The sequence below is a fragment of the Primulina huaijiensis genome, chromosome 6 (genome assembly GCF_012295235.1).
Source record: "Primulina huaijiensis isolate GDHJ02 chromosome 6, ASM1229523v2, whole genome shotgun sequence".
In the NCBI taxonomy this organism is placed as follows: domain Eukaryota; kingdom Viridiplantae; phylum Streptophyta; class Magnoliopsida; order Lamiales; family Gesneriaceae; genus Primulina; species Primulina huaijiensis.
The window spans coordinates 22,442,362-22,460,769 of NC_133311.1; the positions used below are offsets into that span (position 1 = coordinate 22,442,362).

Here is an 18,408-nt window from a genome sequence, read left to right on the forward strand (position 1 = left end):
CAGACAACCTTGTTGCTGATCAATGGGGATCATTCCTCCGCCTCGCGATGTGTCAATCGCCTCTTATCATCGCAACAACTTCATCCATTTCGGGACGCTTATCTGGGTTTGCATCCCAGCATCGTTTCATCACATTAGTAAGGGAGCTTGGACAACATCTCGGGCATCGCGGCGGGGGAACCGGGGTACTCCTCTTCATTCTTCTTCTCCATAGTCAAAGCCCTGTTGAGATGCCTCTCCAACAGCTCATCTAGACTCTTCAAATCTATCTGATCTGATCTGCTCTCACAAACTGTCACTCCCTTTCTCCATTTCTCCGCGTTCTTGATCCCTGCACGATGTTTTCTATCAAATTCTATCACAGAATCACTTACATAGGCAAGATCTACGTCACATATTTTCTTGATTTTTATGTAAAATGGGGTACGATTAATGAGATGGAAGTGAAGAATGTATATAACGATGATAATTTTCCATCTCTTTCTATCAAAACCATACATAACATGTAAAATTATTATATTAAAAATTTTAAAAATCTTTTCTAATAATTATTTACACAAATATCAATTCAAATAAATTTTAATCTAATCATTGTGAAATAAAATCTTTTATATATAAATATTTAATGCTATATTTTTTAAAAATTGTGGAAAAACGTATATTGAAACCCATCACCTACCAAAAGAGATACTTTCGCTATAAATCAGCGCTATACAAAAATTTATTGGCATGGTACGAAATCTCATGTTATATTTGATGTTCTAAATCGTGTTATATTTTAATTAAACAAGTTTTGTTTATATAAATAATTAAAAAGTAAAAACATTGAACGTAGTACACGAAAAAAATAGAATATATCGATGATAAAATATTATGTTCATTTTTTAATTAAAAAATCATCGATATATTTTTTTTTATTCATTTGAAGTGTTCAATATACAATTTATTGTCGATTTTCTAAAAAAAATAGATGAATCGAATATTTCATTAACGATTATTTGTATTTTGTTCATATTTGGTTTTTAGTGCGTTTAATTTTTAATAATTTGTACAAACGTGACTTGTTTGAAAAAAAATGTAGCACGATTTGAAACATCAAGTGTAGTAGAGAAACACATCTTTGTTACGGTTGAATTATATCATATTACAAATATTTAGTTTTTTTTCCTAATAATATTGGTTTTTTAATAATGACGAGGTGGTATCATGTTAATAATAATAGAATATTTTCGGAATTATAAGTTATTATAAATTGCGATATAAAATGTTGATAAATATTATATTCTGGAAAAAAAATAAGAAAGTAAGAAAATTAAATTAAATTTTCATAAATAAAAAATGCTTTCCAAACAAAACATAAGTGGTATCGTTCGTGCTAGAAGGCCACATGGGTTGTCATGTCTCGTAAACCTTTAATTTCAATTTCAAATATACATTAATTCCAATGTAAGGTACATACAATGTACTTACAGAAATGGTACAAAAACCATTATGTCTTAATGTCCCACTTAAACAAAATTTGTTTATTCAAATAAATTATTTTTTTTATTGATATTAACAAATATGTGGACACGATTTGTCTCTAAAATAATGATTATTATGTATATAATTTATAAACCGAGTTGATTAATAAAATTTTAATATAACAAATAACAATGATAGGCTCGTCACGAGTCAATTATGATTTGTAACTTATATTACACTAACATTTTAAATTTGAAATTAAATTTCAAATTTAAGATTCAATTGCAACATTTTTCTACAAATCCCAACATATGACATTATTTACACTTTTAAAAAATAAATAAATAACTCAGATTTTTTTCTTTTTAGTAGTATTTCAATGAATTTATTTGTGATAAAACTACACAAAAAAGGTAAGAGTTAGAATAAGTTAAATAATTTCCTATGCACATCTAAAAATAATAAAATTTTCGAAATAATAATAATAACAATAATTTTATATGTATTAAGCAATTAAAATAATTTATATTTTAAGTTTAAAATTAAATCCCGTTTTTTGTATCCAAAAACTTATCCCAAAGTGGAGTATTTCTTAGAATATACATAGTCGGGATCCCTACAAAAGGAACAGCAGATAAATAAACAAAGAACATTACTTATTATCTTCCATACATTGCAGAAATTGATACGGCGTTCTTAGAGAACTTCTCTGGCTCGGGTTTTCGCCTCGTCGGAACTCCATCGTTTCTCACAACAAATGCTGGTTTCCGAGGCACTGGCAAAGAATTGGTTTCACTTTTCAGCATGGATGCAACGTCTTCGATAAAGGGCCGATCAATAGCCTTATCTTGTACACATAAAAGACCAACTTGAATGCATTTTCTCAGTTGATCTTTCTTGTCTGCAGTCTTTAGCATAGGATCAATGAGCTCTAGTTCAGTGCATTGCTTCCACAGGTCCCAAGCCTGAAATCAAAATTTTTCATTCCGACTCGAATTTTAGTGTAACATACGTGAAAGACGACTCATGCCATATACATCTTTTCACTAGCATCATGTTAATGACTTACAAATTCTGCAAGAGTCAGAGGGCCTTCGAGATTCTTGAAGCTGTTGTTTCTCCGCCCACTCACAATCTCCAGTATCAGAATTCCGAAACTATAGATATCAGATTTGACAGAGAAAGTACCTTGTGTCACATATTCAGGAGCCATGTATCCGCTGTCAAAAATAAGCAATGAAGCTTATTTGATAGTTCCAATTCTGGTTCAATCTAAACTAACTCAGAGAATATTTAGCCCTGCCTATCATTGCCACTTACCGTGTTCCAACACGCTTGCTCGTATTTTCTTCAGATACATGCTTTAAGATTCTCGATAAACCAAAATCAGAAATTTTTGGGTTCATGTTCTCATCCAGCAATATGTTACCAGCTTTCAGATCTCTATGAACTATCAGTAATCTAGAGTGCTTATGAAGGTAAAGCAATCCTTGAGCAATCCCCTCGATTATATTGAAACGTGTATCCCAATTCAGTACAGTTCTCTTTGTTTGATCTGTCACGTTTGAACTACTTGCATCAGAAGTTTATGTAGACAGATATTCGACATACTTCAGTCTTCTTCACTTCACTTTATGCTGTAGTTAATTCAAGCTGAACATAATAACTCACCAAAGAGAAAGAAGTCCAAGCTTTTGTTGGGCATGTAATCATAGACTATCATCTTCTCATTTCCATGAATGCAGAAACCCAATAGCTTTACTAGATTTCTATGTTGGAGTTTAGATATGAGTATTAGTTCGGTTTTGAACTCGATCAATCCTTGTTTTGAACTTCGTGACAGTATCTTTATTGCTATTTCACGTCCTTCAGGAGTTTTCCCCTGAAAAACATAATATATGACGCAGAACATGGGTAGCTTTAGAAGAGTTTATAAATAACCAAGGCTGGTTACTGGTGAGCTCAGTATTATAACATAAGGATAAAAAATTTGCCACCATATCTAAACAATATCACTCGGTTCATATTTTTTTTGAATTATGAAACCTCTTTCAAGAAGGAAGCTATACATATTACAGACAAGGTAAGAGGATTTTTATTCTCAGTTTAAGGTAAAAGGATTCAACTCTCAAATTCACCTTGTAAACCGAGCCAAAACCGCCCTCTCCAAGTTTGTTGTTCAAAGAAAAATCATGGGTTGAGGCCAGAAGAGACGCATAAGAAAACATTTTAAGATCATGGCCCCCATTGTTTTCGAATTCTGATATTCCAGTGTATCCTTCAAGTGTCATTAGCTCCTGCATTACTTTCATCTTCTTCTTTTTCGCTATCAATTTGTACCCACAAAGAAAATATCAGCACTGAAAAGATAACTGAAATTATTTGTTACAATGTATAATTTATAAGTACCTTGTCTAAATTTTCGAATAACGAACGATGCTGTGACTATTGAAACCAGAAATAAAGCGATTGCCACAGGAAGAGCCCAGATCTTCCATCCTGTTAAAAATCATTTAGAATGATATAAACTCAAAACTTTTCATATTAATTAAACAAATATTTCCATAAAACAGAGCTATGAGATTTTCTGCAGTATCATGCTTATTGCTTTTGGACTCGGGAAGTAGTAAACATACTTCTTCTTTCCTCTGATGCTGCTGATACTAGGAAATATCTTAACTGTAACTCTGGCCCATAATCTTGCAGTAGCTCTGCATTTTCACCTCTCCAGTACGAGCATCCATTTTTCTCATCCTTATAGGAGATGCATTTGCAGTCGTTCCAGCAGTTTGCCCTGCAATCACTTAGGGTAAGGTTTGAAGTGTTGTCATATGAATATGTCGCAACGAATTGAAACCGTCCATAAGTGTAATTGAACATCTGATGCCTATTTCGACACTTAGGCTGCTCCCAGAGTTCACAGCCCAAGTAAACATCATTTCCAACACCTCTAGTATTATAACCATAGCAAAGATCAACTAGGGCAACATAAACTCTGTCATTGTCATAGATATTCCCCTGATTTTGCAGTGTCCATCCAGATATAATCTTTCGATTTTCAGGCGTGAAGGGATCTACGTAGAGGGAATAGGTGAAGTATTCTTCATCTTGATTGGAAACATTTTTAAAAATGTAGTTGAGATTTAAAGGATCAGGCTTAGGAACTATATTTTCAAACGAGTAAATCTTCAGACTCCCATATTCATAATAAAATTTCAAGTCCCCACTAGTCCAAGAAAGCACTCCTCGTCGTTTAACCAACAATCTGCGCCGGATCCAATCCCATTCCAGACTAAAAGCCCCTGAAGCCGGATTGCTTGCAGAAAACCATGAAGTAAGTGTCCAGTTCTTTCCAGTCTTGTGGTTCACACCTAACTTCATCTTCGGAAGAAGTGTATCAGTTGGATAATCAAAGCTTTCCCACACCACGTTGCCACCCCCCCATGATGATGAGTTCATCTCTTTCACCACAAGATTCCCAGTATCCAGCAAAGTAGCCGTTACATTGGTCCCAGTTTCAGACTTATAAATCTCGATAGGATCGCCCCCTCTGTGCTCGATGATCACCTCACCCGCGATGCTTATCTTGAGACTGCCGGAGTTACCGTATATGGGATTGTTCCTGTTTGCAATCCAGACTGGGGTATCCGTATCTGTATAATTGCTAGTGTACCATATTCCAAGATAACTCCGGTTGCTATTGTCAGGAGAATAGAATCCTAAAGTGAAAATCTTTTTGGAAGAAATCAAGTATGCAGATGAGTTCAGTGTTTCCCCCGGTTTGAGACTGTCAAGTGAGAAAACTGGAAACGGGGAGAAGCAAAGCAACATAAAGAAGAAGATTGCCTCCATGACTAATTCTTTCCTCTGCAGTTTGAAGTGTAACAGATCAACATTAGGCCTGCAAGTCCAACATTTATGTGTTCATTCTATCATTATTAAATGAATGAGATGTTTTTTTTCCTCCCTCGAAAGTGAATGATATGTCTGTTTTTGTTTGTGTTTATTTTCAGAAAATTGTTTTCTAAAACTTTATTTTGTATAAATAAATTATGTATGAACTTGGAATAAACAAATAAACAAAGTCAACACAGAGCTGAAAGAGAATATTTTTTTCCTTCACTCAAAAGAATAATGAATTCCATTTGTTGATTAAAAAAAATAATAATAATTTCCATTTGTTAAGTTGGTACTAATTAGTTAAGCAGACAAATTGAAAAATCATTTTTGGAATCAATATTCTAAAGATTAGATCTGGTGTACAATGTTCTCCATGATCAGTATTTGTGAGACTCGGTCTATACTTGCAACAGTGAAAATGATACTTTTGACATAAAAAATAATACTTTTCACTCAAATAAATATATATTACCCCATATTTTTTCATAACATAACTAACAAAAAAATATACTTGTGCATTGAAAATAGTATATTTGACATAAAAAGGTCAAGTCGAATATCCGTCTTACGAGTCAACTTTGTGAGACGATATCACAAGATTTTTTGTGTATTTTAAATTGAGTAGGCCTATTATGAGAAAATATCACATATCTATATATTCATGAGACAGATCGAACAAATCCACGCTTTGAATGAAAAGTAATAATTTGGCTAAAAAATAATCTGATCTTATAAGAGCTTTTGCGTTTTAAATTGTAGTTCGGACTAATTTTACCTAAAAATACTACTATATGGCTTTTTACATCATATAATTATCTTTCTTACGCTAGCATAAGGATAACGTCATAACGCAAATTCGACTATAAAAAATTGATTTGGATACGTGAGCTACATAAAAATATATAGACCTCACATATCTAAATTAAAATTAAACATTGAATGTAGTGTGAGGTTTTATCCTTATACTAGTATTTATGATGACTTATAGACGGAAAACAACTACGGTAGACGCACCTAATATTTTTCTAACAAAATCCTATCGATGCTTAGATCATACTAGAAACTTAAAAAATATATTCGAAAGCTAAAAGCCAAATTTCAAATATATGTATATTATATCCTTTTATATGTTAATTATTTGCGAATTATTTGAAAATATATATTTAAAGATACGTCAATTTATAGGATAAAATTCATGTCAAAATGATTCCACAATTTTATATGTATGTCCTATCGTTATTTATTGTATATAATGTAGTTGCAGTTGTAATAATAATAATCTTATTTACAAGAAAACCAATAATTAACTATACGAAAACATGATATAATTTTAGATTTGATTAAAAAAATTATCTTATCAAATTAATTACATGTTTTTTACTATATTGTAATAAGTTTTATTGTATATCTTACTATTTTAATTTCAAAAAAAAAAATTATTTTATTTTTTACGAAATACATAATAATGTGTGTCATGAACAGTCAATAATAATAATATTTACTAGTAAAAGTTATACACGTGTTGTATGTGTTATTATTATTTTTAATTTGATCAAATAATACTAAACAATTGACACGAAATTATTTCCAATTTAGAAAAGTTGTTCGATTTAAAAAGAAAGTTTTGTTTAGATTTTTTTCTATGTAAAATATGAAATAATTTAAAGATATTTTAGTAAAATAAAAATAATAATTATGAAATTAAATATTATTTAAGATAATTATTTTAAAATTTTCATACTTGAGAATATAATATATATATAATATATACATACACATTAAGAATTCTTTATTTTTCAACTTTCCCCGTACATCACCCCAACTGACAAAAACGAATAAAAAAGGAAAGGTCCCGTCTTTCAATTTGCCTCACTCTGCAAATCCAGAGAATTCATTCTAATCTTTACTCCTCTCCCCTCCAATTTCACTTCCTTTTTCTCTTTTCTTGTCACAGACAACATACAGAATTCAGTGTTCCCCTTTTCCGTGTAAAAATGTGTCTTTTTAATGCTTGAAATTTGACGAGTAGACTCACTCCATTGATGCTCATATTAGTTTAATGAGAATCAATTCTTCGATCGATTACTAAGATATTTGATGGCGATTAGAGGCGTTGATTTCAAGTGGTGAGTGTTTTCAAGAATGTTTCAAGGTTCATCATGAGAAATGGTGGTAAAGAAATCTTGTTCTTTTTAAACGGGGAACAAATTCCGTACCTGCTTGTGTATTTGGGGATTTTTACATGTAGGGTTTTTATTTTTGGCTTGAAGTGGTAATTTTGAGTGGGTTTCTTGCAGGTATGATGGGTTCTTCTTGTCTATGCTCGCTACAAGTATGTATCCTTTTCACAGATGTTCAAGATTTTGTTTCATATTAAATGGGATGCTTTTTGGATGCTAATTTGGTTTGTCTTTTATGTTCTTATTTTGAATTTCTCGTATATGCTAATTAGATTAATGCAAGTTTGATATGTTTTTACTATATAAAGCCTTGGATCATTCCTTAACTATTGTATCAGAATTATTGTGGCAATCAATTGGAAGCGGTACCATTTATGTACACATCCATTGCATATATGGATTGTAGTGAGTGATCTTTAAGCTTTTGAAACGAGTTAAGGAGATGCCATCTATTTTGGATGAGACTTGAGGTTATAACTAAATGTTTTGATTTTTTTCTCTTCCCTTTATTAGGTAGACTACACCGCAGTGTTTGTTTTCCGGCTCTTGATGTTTGTGGATAATGGACTGGCTGCTGGAATGGGGCTGTAAGACCTTGTTTCCTTTTAATGTTTATTTTATAAGTAGTCATGGAATTGTATATATTTTATCTATAATCTATATAGGTAATGAAATTATCTATTTGATGATGGGCAGCCTTTGATTGATAATCCTCTCGGCATTTTGCCCACCTGAAAAATGTCATGGTTAATATTAAGCTTTATTTAGTAAGTTGTATTATCGGTTTTCATTTACAATATGTGGTAGGCTGTGCGATGGAGTCATCAATTTTCTGAAAGAAAGAGAAAAAAAATTGTACAACAAAAGGAAAATTGTCAAGCTATACATTTATTTAAAGTTGTGCTTATTTGTCTGGAAGTAACAATGACTTGCATCTTGGAGTTGTACAATTATCTTTCCTTTTATCATCTCGTGTGTTTGGGTTTATTTCACATATTTAGAAGCTTTATACTTTGTACTGTATTCAAAATGGCATTAGGGATCTTGGTTGGCAGCAGAGATATGCACGTTTTTGTGGAAGGATTGTTGTGCTTTCCATTCTTGCTCTGCTCTTATATCCCTTCCTTTGGACTTGGACTATTATTGGTACCCTATGGTTCTCTAGTGCTAGAGATTGTGTAAGTATATTTTCACTTTCGCTTCCAAGTAGGTGATCGTGCATTATATAACGAATCTTGAAAAATTATAAAAACGTGGAAACGTTTGCAGTTGCCTGAAGAAGGTCAGAAGTGGGGCTTTCTTATTTGGCTGCTTTTCAGCTATTGTGGACTTGTGTGCATCGCTGGCATCTCTTTGGGAATGGTTAGTTTCAGTTTTGACAATATTTTACTGTCCAACAAGTTTTATGTTCCTGCTATGAGATGTTACCTGGAATTTTCTGTGTAGAATATTTTAATGGAAAACAGGTTATGCACATGTTGCCCCCATGAAATCCTTCCGATTCTTAAATCATGCAATTATGATAAATATGAGATAGATGATAGATTTATACAAAAAATGGCAAATATAATGCATAATATAACAAGGATTAGAAAGGCGAATAGTGGAATACTGGAATAATTGCCCCTCCCCCAGCAGTTGCCAGTGTGCCTTTTGTTTTCCTCTATTTTCTTTTACTTGAGGAGAAGGTTCTGGCAGGACCTGAAATGCTATATGCTTAAATATATTACAAACTTGTAACAAACAATGGCTATCCAGATCTTATGCTTCGTTCCTCTTTTATTTCAGTGGTTAACAAGAAGACAGGCACATCAATTGCAAGCACAACAGGGGATTCCTGTTTCAGAATATGGAGTAAGCTCTTACAATTTCTTTTGCATCGATTTTAGTAAACATATTAACACATGGTTATGTATTAGAGAATGTGTTCACCACATTTATTTTTAATTGACCTGCTTCAATGTTGTTGAATCTGACTTCAGGTTTTGGTAGACATGGTTAGAGTGCCAGATTGGGCTTTTGAAGCTGCTGGTCAAGAAATGAGAGGGATGGGTCAAGATGCCGCTGCTTATCAACCTGGAATGTATCTGACCACAGCTCAGGTAACAAGCGACTTGCTTCAAAGATTTCACAGAATGGGTCGACTAAATTAACTGGTGAAGTTCGCTTATTGATTTTCAGTAATTTATGGTTAGCTCATGATCGAGATTTAAGTTAAGCATGTATAAATACTGTCAGAAAATCACCTGATCAGATAAATATCTGTTGCTTCATTTTGTTTTAGTTCTGCTTTGGTATTTCTTATATGCGCTCACTTTAATATCACAAGCTTTCCTTCAAACCTTTGAAATTTTTATTGTGACATGCAGAGAGAAGCAGTGGAGGCGCTTATTCAAGAACTTCCTAAGTTCAGAATGAAGGCTGTGCCTACTGATTGCAGCGAGTGTCCTATATGTTTGGAAGAATTTCATGTGGGAAATGAGGTACGTATGTTTATGTTTCGAATGTAATAATATTTTTATTGACAAAAAGTTGTTTGAAAAATGTCAAGAATTTCACCAGTAAAAGAGGTTGGTGGGTGGGGCCTCTGGTCAATTTTTCTTAAAACCAATTTTATGTTTGTGTACTATTACGGGTAATCTTGTATTTTCCCTCCCCCTAAAGGAGATTCCTGGTTCCGCTATAGCTTCTCACTGGACACCATACAGGTTCGCGGACTTCCTTGCGCTCACAACTTTCACGTGGAATGTATAGACGAGTGGCTCCGGCTAAACGTAAAATGCCCCAGATGCCGTTGTTCTGTCTTTCCAAATCTTGATCTAAGTGCAATATCTAGCATTCACACTGATGCAGAGAGGTCATCTTCCAATGTTGTTACAACAACTCGATATGTAAGAAACCAAACTCCTAGTCAGAGATATCTTCTAAGGTTACAGGGTTTGCTTCGCCCTGTCAGCACTGAGAATTCTTCATCCGGCAGCGAGGCAGATGGTGCTGCAACACCATCAAGCAGAGGGATCCAAGCGGCCACTCAAAATGTGGAAATAGGGGAACGGGTGCAAGTGGTGGTTGAAGAGTCGTCCCTGCATCAATCTTGAGCTATTTTAGTGGTAGCGGATCGTTTTGAGTACGGTTTAACCATGTGGGATTCGACCTGTTGTGATTAAGAAAAAATACTGATAGTCGATGGAAACCATCTGATGTATTTTGTTCAGTGGCAGAACTTTTGTAGCGTATGTAAAATTTGTGCATCGTTGGTTGTGTTCTTTCGTGGAATAATGTGTTTTACCATATCTTCATCTGTGCTGCTTGTTTACGAGATCCATTGGGTGTGGCATTTATTTTAAAAATTAAAATTTTATATAAAGTATTTTAAGAAATATGAATTTTGTTTTTCTCCCAAAAAATAGCTATCATGAATCCATAGCTAACCTAATTTCATGTGATAACATGTTTAGTGGCACCATACTTCTTGGAGAGTGGAATGCCACGCTGTTTTCTTGGTAACTTTTCATGTGCACGTCGAGTGGTAGGAAACCCATCTTAGTTCTCTCCATCAAATTTAATAAAGAAAAAGATTCCTAAACTTAAAAAAGATTTTCTAAATTACAGGAATAGGAAAAATTTTCTGAAATTTGATGATTGTAAGATGGAGAATCCGCGTGGAGGAATAAAGGTAAAAGACAAAGGAATTTGCTGACTCCCAAAACGAGAATATAAAAAGGTGGGATGCCACTCCACTTTTAGGATACACAAATTTTTTCACAAAAAAATTATTTACTTCTTAATAAGAAAACGCTAGAGCATACAAATCCTATATCAGTTTTTCATTAAGAAATCAATGAAAAAATATATTATTTTAAAAACAGAACAGCTTCCAATTTTTAGAAAATACTGAAGAAAAAAAAGTCTATTTAATTCTATTCTAATTTAAAGGGTTCTAAGAGACGAAAATCGACAATATTATATTTATTTTGTGGTGGTTAATAAAAAGAAGCAATGAAATGTTGAAATCTTTTTTTTTGGTTGATAATAGTAACATTTATAGTAAATTTAGATTATATTTACAAGTGTACATGGAGTTTCAAAAATAATGAGATAACATCTCAAAACACAGCTGATGCTTTAAGGTTTAAATTTAGATTGTTTGCATCTCGGAAGCAATGTTGAAATACTATATTTCATTTTGTGCGCAAACATCCTGATTTCGGCCACAAAATCAGTATGCATCGCTCGTCTCTGCATTTTATCCAAAACTTGCTCGACAACGAGTGCATCCGATGCACTAGGTAACATTGAGCAGAAAGACTCATTTACGGACAACCAAAATTTCAGCAAGATGGGGAGAAAAAGGCGCTGACATAAATCGATGGATGACGCGACCCGTACGATCCCGAGCCACTCTGTACCAACCTGAAAACTAGACTCGATTCTACCACCGCTGCATCAACATGAATCCAACCAGTTTGTTGGTTGTTACAACCTGACATGACTAAAAAATTCTTGAGTTACTGAATGTTAAGAAAGCGTCCCAAAGTCGACTTGCTCTATTACTGTGGCATGGTACATAACCCATCAAAAACCATCTCATTGCGATCGACTCAAAAGATTTCAACAAACCATAACAAAAGTACCCAAATCCTCTTCCTTCCCCTCTTCTGCCACCCAACAAAACAAATCTAAAATGGATCCTCCTCTGAACCAGACTAATAATTCCCATTTTGAAAGTTAAATATATGAAGAATATCAACTTGTACTAAATATACTTTTGAGTGTGACTTTGTTCTTAACTCAAAACAATGAGTTTACTAAGAAGAATATCAACTTTTTTTTTGTCAATAATTGTTTGCAAAATATGGGTCAAATGTCAAATATACGAAAAATATCAATTTCCTCTGCCTCACAGCTTTGCTTCCATCTTCTCCATGCATTACAAATTCAAAAGTTTCTTCGGTTTCTGTACTCCCCTTCTCTCTTCTTGCTTGCATCTTTGTCTTTGTGTTTTTTGAAATTTACTGGAACAGAAAATTTGTTGATTTTCTTGGAAAATTTTAATGGAAAACGAGGACGCGGGTCACATATCAATGTCCGATACTGAGTCAACTACCAGTCGAGGAGATTCTTTCCACTCTCCACTTGGACCCGAATCGCCAGTTCGCTCCGATGATCCTCGTTTTCAGACTGAAAACGAGGCTTTTATTGTCGAGAAAAATTGTAAAGCCCTGGTTCCGGTTGATATGTACCATTCTCCAGTTCCATCCCCGAGAAAATCGAACAATCAGGCGATTTCTGCCGACGCCGGAGGTAGAGAATGGCGTCCCTCGCCCCATTCTGAAAAACCCCCATCGGTGAATCTTGATCCTCCCCCAGGTTTCCCGACCTCCGGAGGAAATGACCGAGGCCAACACCTTTCTTCAGATAAACCCAGGTCGGAGAATCTTGGGTTATATGTGAAAGGGGCATCACCTATGGTTATTGAGCTCAATAAGCTAGTGAGGGAGGAGCCGTCACCCGAAGTGAAGAAAGTAGAGGTGGGTTGGAGGAGGAAAAGGTCGGTGGTGGGGGAGGAGGAGGAGGTTGGGAGAGAGATGAGGTCAAGAGCAGCGGTGGAGCCAATTTTGCGGAGGTCGGGAAGGAATGGGACGGTGACGAAGGCAGCAATGGTGATTAGAATATTCGAGGTGGTGGCTTGCGTGACTTCTCTTTCGGTTATGGCTGCTGATAGGAGTCAAGGATGGAGTAGTGATTCATTTGATCGCTACAAAGAGTATCGGTATAATTCTTAGTTCCATTCAAATGCAAATTATATTACTACATGTTATGCTAAACTTTTGTATCTTTACTTCTTGTTTGCATATTATTACATCGGTTTTAAATCAGCGGGAGTCATCTGTTATGACTCAGTTGAAGCAATGAAGATGATTGTTGAAGCAATGGAGATTAATCACATGATTGAATTGCTATCTTATACAACGGTGCCGTGTTATTGAGTAGTTAATGACTGATGAGTTATATTTGGCACGAGATTCAACTAGATAAATGATTTTAGGGAACCAATACCATAGAATATAATGGCTTCTCATGTTCATTGTATACTTCTATCTTGAGTATTAATCTTGCCATTCTATATGCAGACTGGTAGTTGATTCTCTAAATCTTGCTTGGTTGTCTTGAATAAGAGATGTAAGATCATTCATTCTATCTGATATCTATGGTTTCCAATCTCATAGTTGGGAATGATCAGGTTGAATCAAGTATATCCAAGCTACCGTTCTCTTGAAAACTCATTGAAGGTGTAAATGTCATTAAATTTTGATCTTAATCAAGTAACTCAGTGTAAATTTGTCTTGCTCACATAATAGTCTCATGCGTTTCACCATTAGGATCCTACGCTTATCTCATATTTGGAATCATTATCAAATTCATTCGCATGTGGAGAAGGATAGATTCTGGTGTCTCTAATGTAATATGTTTTCATGTTACTGATATATCCCTTGAAATTGCTTGTACAGGTACTGTCTTGCTGTTAATGTCGTTGGATTTGTGTATTCTGGTTTTCAAACCTACAATCTAGCATACCATTTGTGCACAAGAAAAGATGTAATCTCCCACCATTTAAGTTACCATCTCGATTTCTCAATGGATCAGGCAAGTTCCGACCACCTTGAAAAATTCAGATAAATTTTATGTTTTCTTGGTACGTACCACCTAAATTTTTTTCGCATTTTTTCCCGTGTGTCTAGCTTAGTTTTTAATGTCAGCATCGTCATCGGTTGCTACCAGAGTGGACGACTGGATTACGAACTGGGGCAGTGATAAGTTCACGACGATGGCCAGTGCATCAATAGGGATGTCGTTCTTTGCTTTTCTAGCTTTGTCGGGTTACAACCTCTGCAATCGGGAGTCCAACACCGGAAACAAGTATATTTAGACAATTCTAATGTATATCTGAATTTAATAAAATTTATATTATATTATACAAAATAATGTATTTGGTTTGATCAATTTCTGTATAAAAATGATTGAAACCAACTTAAACAAAAATCAAAATCAAAATCAAAATCAAACATTATATTATTTAAAAAAACATTTAGTTTATATACATATATAATTATTATGAGGTACATCAATACTTGTGAAAATGAATTAAACTATTTTCTAATCATTTTACTAAATACTATATTACAATATTTACATGTAATTTAATATGTCAAACAAGTCTTTCATAATGGGAATCGGTCGTCTTTCTCGAATCACTCGCCGCTACTCTTTATCATCCGCCGCCTACTCCCACCGGCAACATCCGGCGGCACTTAGCCCTAACGATTTCGTAGACTCTCATCGTCACCCACGCAGCTTCTCTGAATTCCACAGAAATTCTAATTTTCAACGCCAATTTGACTATTCTCGACTGCTTGGCGGGCATCACGTACTTTTTCAGAGCTCTTGCTTTTCAAATGTTGCATCTAAAGAAAATAAAAAGGAAACCAAAACTTCGAACGGTAATGACGGCGGTGGTAGTTCGTGGATTGATGTTTATTTGCCGCGAAAAGCTCGACCTTTCGCTCTCCTTGCTCGGCTCGACAAGCCTATTGGTACTTGGCTCCTTGCTTGGCCTTGCATGTGGTAAAAGCGTTTACCCTTTAGATTTCGTGTTACATTTCAAGTGGAATTTGATTTGCTGCGTGCGCCTTTTTCCCTGTCAATTGGCGTGAAAAGTATTATTAATTTTCTTGTTGGCAGTAGTTCAACCTATAATCTCCATGTACAAAATTAGAAAAATGGAAAAAAATTGGAGCTGTGGAAGATAATTAAACCGCGTGCTTTTTTTTTTTCCAGTCAGGCTGGAAGGTCAACTGCTTCTGATGTTTGTTGAATGTCACGTGCATTACATTGTTAAATGTAGGTCGATTACAATGGCAGCTGCGCCAGGGAGCTTTCCGGATGCTAAGATGATGGTGCTGTTTGGCACTGGGGCGTTGCTCTTGCGTGGTGCGGGGTGTACCATTAATGATCTACTTGATCGGGATATTGATACGAAGGTAAGGACTATTTCACTTCAGCATATATATATTTTTTTTGTCTATTGATAATTCGAAATAACTGATGTAAAATTCTTGTTTTTAACGGGAAAAATTGGAGATGGCACCCAGATGGTCATTTCGACTTTGTTGAATTTTGTTACACCTCTGTTCACTTTGTTGATTGGATTTTTATCTTCACATCTTAAATGGTGTACCGACAGACTCGACATCATGTTGATCTATAGACTCGACATCATGTTGATCTATTCAGACTTCCTTAGCTGTTTTGATTAAACATTGCATGTTCTTGCACTAATAGACCCATGTATGAATTTATATGCTTACTCGCAATTGTAATCTTTGTTGTTTCATTTTTCATAGCTTTGCATGTAGGTAGAGAGGACGAGATTGAGACCCATTGCTAGCGGTGTTTTAACGCCTTTTCAAGGACTTTGTTTTCTTGGTTTTCAATTGCTTCTGGGTTTGGGAATTCTACTACAACTTAACAATTTTAGGTTCGTACTTGCTCCATATTCTAGTTTTACAAATAATGACTTAATTCTGTAAATCTTAATGGAGCACTTGTTTCCCAGTATAGCTCGTACATAAATTTTTAAGGAAACATGTCTTCGGAGTTATTTTTCTAATCAATAAAAGGAAGGCGTATCTTCTGGGTTACAAAGCCATATGTCAAAAATGTGTGTTTCCAACATTTGGCGCTCTTAAAGATGGTTATGTGGTGTATATGATGATGTTTGGTAATCTGACTTGTCAAATATCTTGCAGTCGTGTTTTGGGAGCTTCATCTTTGCTGCTAGTATTTTCATATCCTCTCATGAAGAGGCTGACATTTTGGGTACTGCATTTTCATCTCTGTTCATTTGTCCCGTATTTTTTTTATTTCATCTAACCCCTTCCATTCCATTTTCTGCCTCCTCAATCTGCCCTGAGGCCAACGAAGAGCCATGCACATGCACCAAGTAGCCTTTCATTAAATTAGCTAATGAATCTGAACCATGTTAGTGTTGGTGCAGCCTCAGGCATATCTTGGTTTGACATTTAACTGGGGCGCTTTACTTGGTTGGGCTGCTGTTAAAGAAAGCCTCGATCCAGCTGTTGTACTCCCACTTTATGCTTCAGGTGTACTTTGGGCGCTTGTATATGATACAATATATGCTCATCAGGTACATTGTTTTTACCTTTAGGATTACCCTCACATTGGATATAAATTACATGGACATTTTTCAATCCTCCGAGTCCAAATCTGGAAGTGAGATGAATAGTTGTGCTTCTTACAATGTTTGAGACCTGCTTGGGTTAGTACATGGTGAAATATTCTTTGCTTGCATGCATTTTATGAACAGGAACAGATCCAAAAGATTGGTGACTGATTTGGATTTAGGACACGTCACATGGGCTTCAAATCTTTCATATGTTTCAAAACAGTGATGATTGTTTTGGTTTCCTTGAGCTTGATTGACTGCTTAAAACATCCTTGTAAAAGATAATGCTTAAAATTGTTGTGTCCTAAATGCATCCATCTTTTGTCTTTGGCAAAAGGGGAGTGGAAATTGGGCTTTTTTCCATGTGTTTTTGTTGATACCATGCTTGTTAAGCATTTTACATGATATGAATTTGAAGTTAATGCCTCATTTGATGCAATCTTGGTATCCTCATTTTGGATTTTAACATCAGTATAACCTCCACATTAATTTATCTATAAAATGCTGTTATGTTCAATAATAGCTTTTGCACGAGATTCTGTTGTTTGTGTTGTCTCTCTTAATGAATGTGGCACCTATAATGAGATGCTCATTATAATCACACAAATTTATATTCCTTGTTGTTGATAATGCGATAGTTGTACAATTAGGACAAAGAAGACGATCTGAGAGTTGGTGTCAAATCAACAGCCTTACGATTTGGTGATTCCAGTAAAAAATGGGTTACTGGCTTTGGAATTGCATGCATTACAAGCCTTGCTCTTAGCGGATATAATGCTAATCTTGGTATGTTCACTTACTTCCACTCTGCTAAGTTAATCTGTGTTCTTGGGGAAACCACCATTGGACCTGATATACTGTTTTTTCCTGATATGAAATAATATTTGACTATTTTTCATTATTATGGTATTTCTGTTTTGGTTTTGAGCAGCATGGCCATATTTCTCATTCTTGATGGCTGCATCTTCCCAGTTGGCTTGGCAAATCATGACAGTTAACCTCTCAAGTCGAGTTGATTGCAACAAAAAGTGAGTACTCTGAGATTCAGTTTCAATGGTTTTCATTTTGCCTATATTGTTTGTGTATATTTTGTGAGTTGTTACTGTCTTAGCATTAAAATGGATATCGTTCTGGTTGCTAGTTTGGATTCACGAAATATGTTCACTGAAGATTACTTGCCATTTGTTGTCAGGTTTGTATCCAACAAATGGTTTGGTGCTATTGTTTATGGCGGGATATTATTTGGAAAACTCTTATCTTGACGGTAAAGACCTTCTCTGACTGGTTGTGTAAAATCTATGATACATTATTTTCCGTTACTGGGCTATATTAACTTGTCCACAACACAAGCGCCCGCGCCCTTCTTGTGTGAATCTATTTCTGTACTTATTTACTGAGCAGCTGTATCTTGATTTTGCAAATGAGAATGCGACCTAATCAACTAAATGACGGGAATTTCAAATAAGGACTTGAACAAAATTGCTTTCTTATTATAAAGCATCACTGTTCATTTTTTTTTTTAAAAAAAAAAATTTCTTTTTTAAGTTCTATAATGTGGAAAATGGCAGAAGAACTGAAGAACTGAGCCTTTTTGATAAAAATGATTCGCACATTAAA

General features: G+C 34.7%; 4 protein-coding genes across 6 annotated transcripts; 3 read left to right on the forward strand and 1 right to left on the reverse strand.

Moving 5' to 3' along the window:
* Nucleotides 1-2,044: 2,044 nt before the first annotated feature.
* On the reverse strand, nt 2,045-5,425 carry LOC140979342 (G-type lectin S-receptor-like serine/threonine-protein kinase CES101). Its single transcript, XM_073444695.1, has 7 exons — nt 4,101-5,425; nt 3,874-3,963; nt 3,603-3,790; nt 3,136-3,346; nt 2,785-3,019; nt 2,534-2,684; nt 2,045-2,429 (listed from the first exon to the last, which is right to left on the reverse strand). Exons 1-7 carry the CDS (start codon nt 5,314-5,316, stop codon nt 2,124-2,126), a joined length of 2,397 nt encoding a protein of 798 aa, XP_073300796.1. The 5' UTR covers nt 5,317-5,425; the 3' UTR covers nt 2,045-2,123.
* Nucleotides 5,426-7,169: 1,744 nt separating this feature from the next.
* Nucleotides 7,170-10,869, forward strand: LOC140978406 (E3 ubiquitin-protein ligase SIS3). Its single transcript, XM_073443390.1, has 10 exons — nt 7,170-7,490; nt 7,662-7,700; nt 7,883-7,949; nt 8,058-8,131; nt 8,584-8,722; nt 8,814-8,906; nt 9,333-9,398; nt 9,527-9,646; nt 9,914-10,027; nt 10,253-10,869. The coding sequence occupies exons 1-10, from the start codon at nt 7,462-7,464 to the stop codon at nt 10,640-10,642; spliced, it is 1,131 nt and encodes a 376-aa protein (XP_073299491.1). The 5' UTR covers nt 7,170-7,461; the 3' UTR covers nt 10,643-10,869.
* Nucleotides 10,870-12,356: 1,487 nt separating this feature from the next.
* Nucleotides 12,357-14,629, forward strand: LOC140978410 (CASP-like protein 4A3). The gene is made up of 3 exons (XM_073443396.1): nt 12,357-13,317; nt 14,057-14,192; nt 14,288-14,629. The coding sequence occupies exons 1-3, from the start codon at nt 12,599-12,601 to the stop codon at nt 14,297-14,299; spliced, it is 867 nt and encodes a 288-aa protein (XP_073299497.1). The 5' UTR covers nt 12,357-12,598; the 3' UTR covers nt 14,300-14,629.
* A 108-nt stretch (nt 14,630-14,737) lies between these two features.
* LOC140978407 (4-hydroxybenzoate polyprenyltransferase, mitochondrial) lies at nt 14,738-18,070 on the forward strand. 3 transcript variants are annotated; one of them, XM_073443392.1, is made up of 8 exons: nt 14,738-15,170; nt 15,451-15,586; nt 15,962-16,083; nt 16,355-16,424; nt 16,603-16,752; nt 17,442-17,577; nt 17,723-17,819; nt 17,984-18,070. In XM_073443392.1, the coding sequence occupies exons 1-8, from the start codon at nt 14,752-14,754 to the stop codon at nt 18,051-18,053; spliced, it is 1,200 nt and encodes a 399-aa protein (XP_073299493.1). In that variant the 5' UTR covers nt 14,738-14,751; the 3' UTR covers nt 18,054-18,070. The 3 variants fall into 3 exon arrangements, with proteins under 3 accessions (XP_073299493.1, XP_073299494.1, XP_073299495.1); XM_073443394.1 differs by having other exon boundaries at nt 14,984-15,139; XM_073443393.1 differs by lacking the exons at nt 15,962-16,083; nt 16,355-16,424.
* Nucleotides 18,071-18,408: the final 338 nt, after the last annotated feature.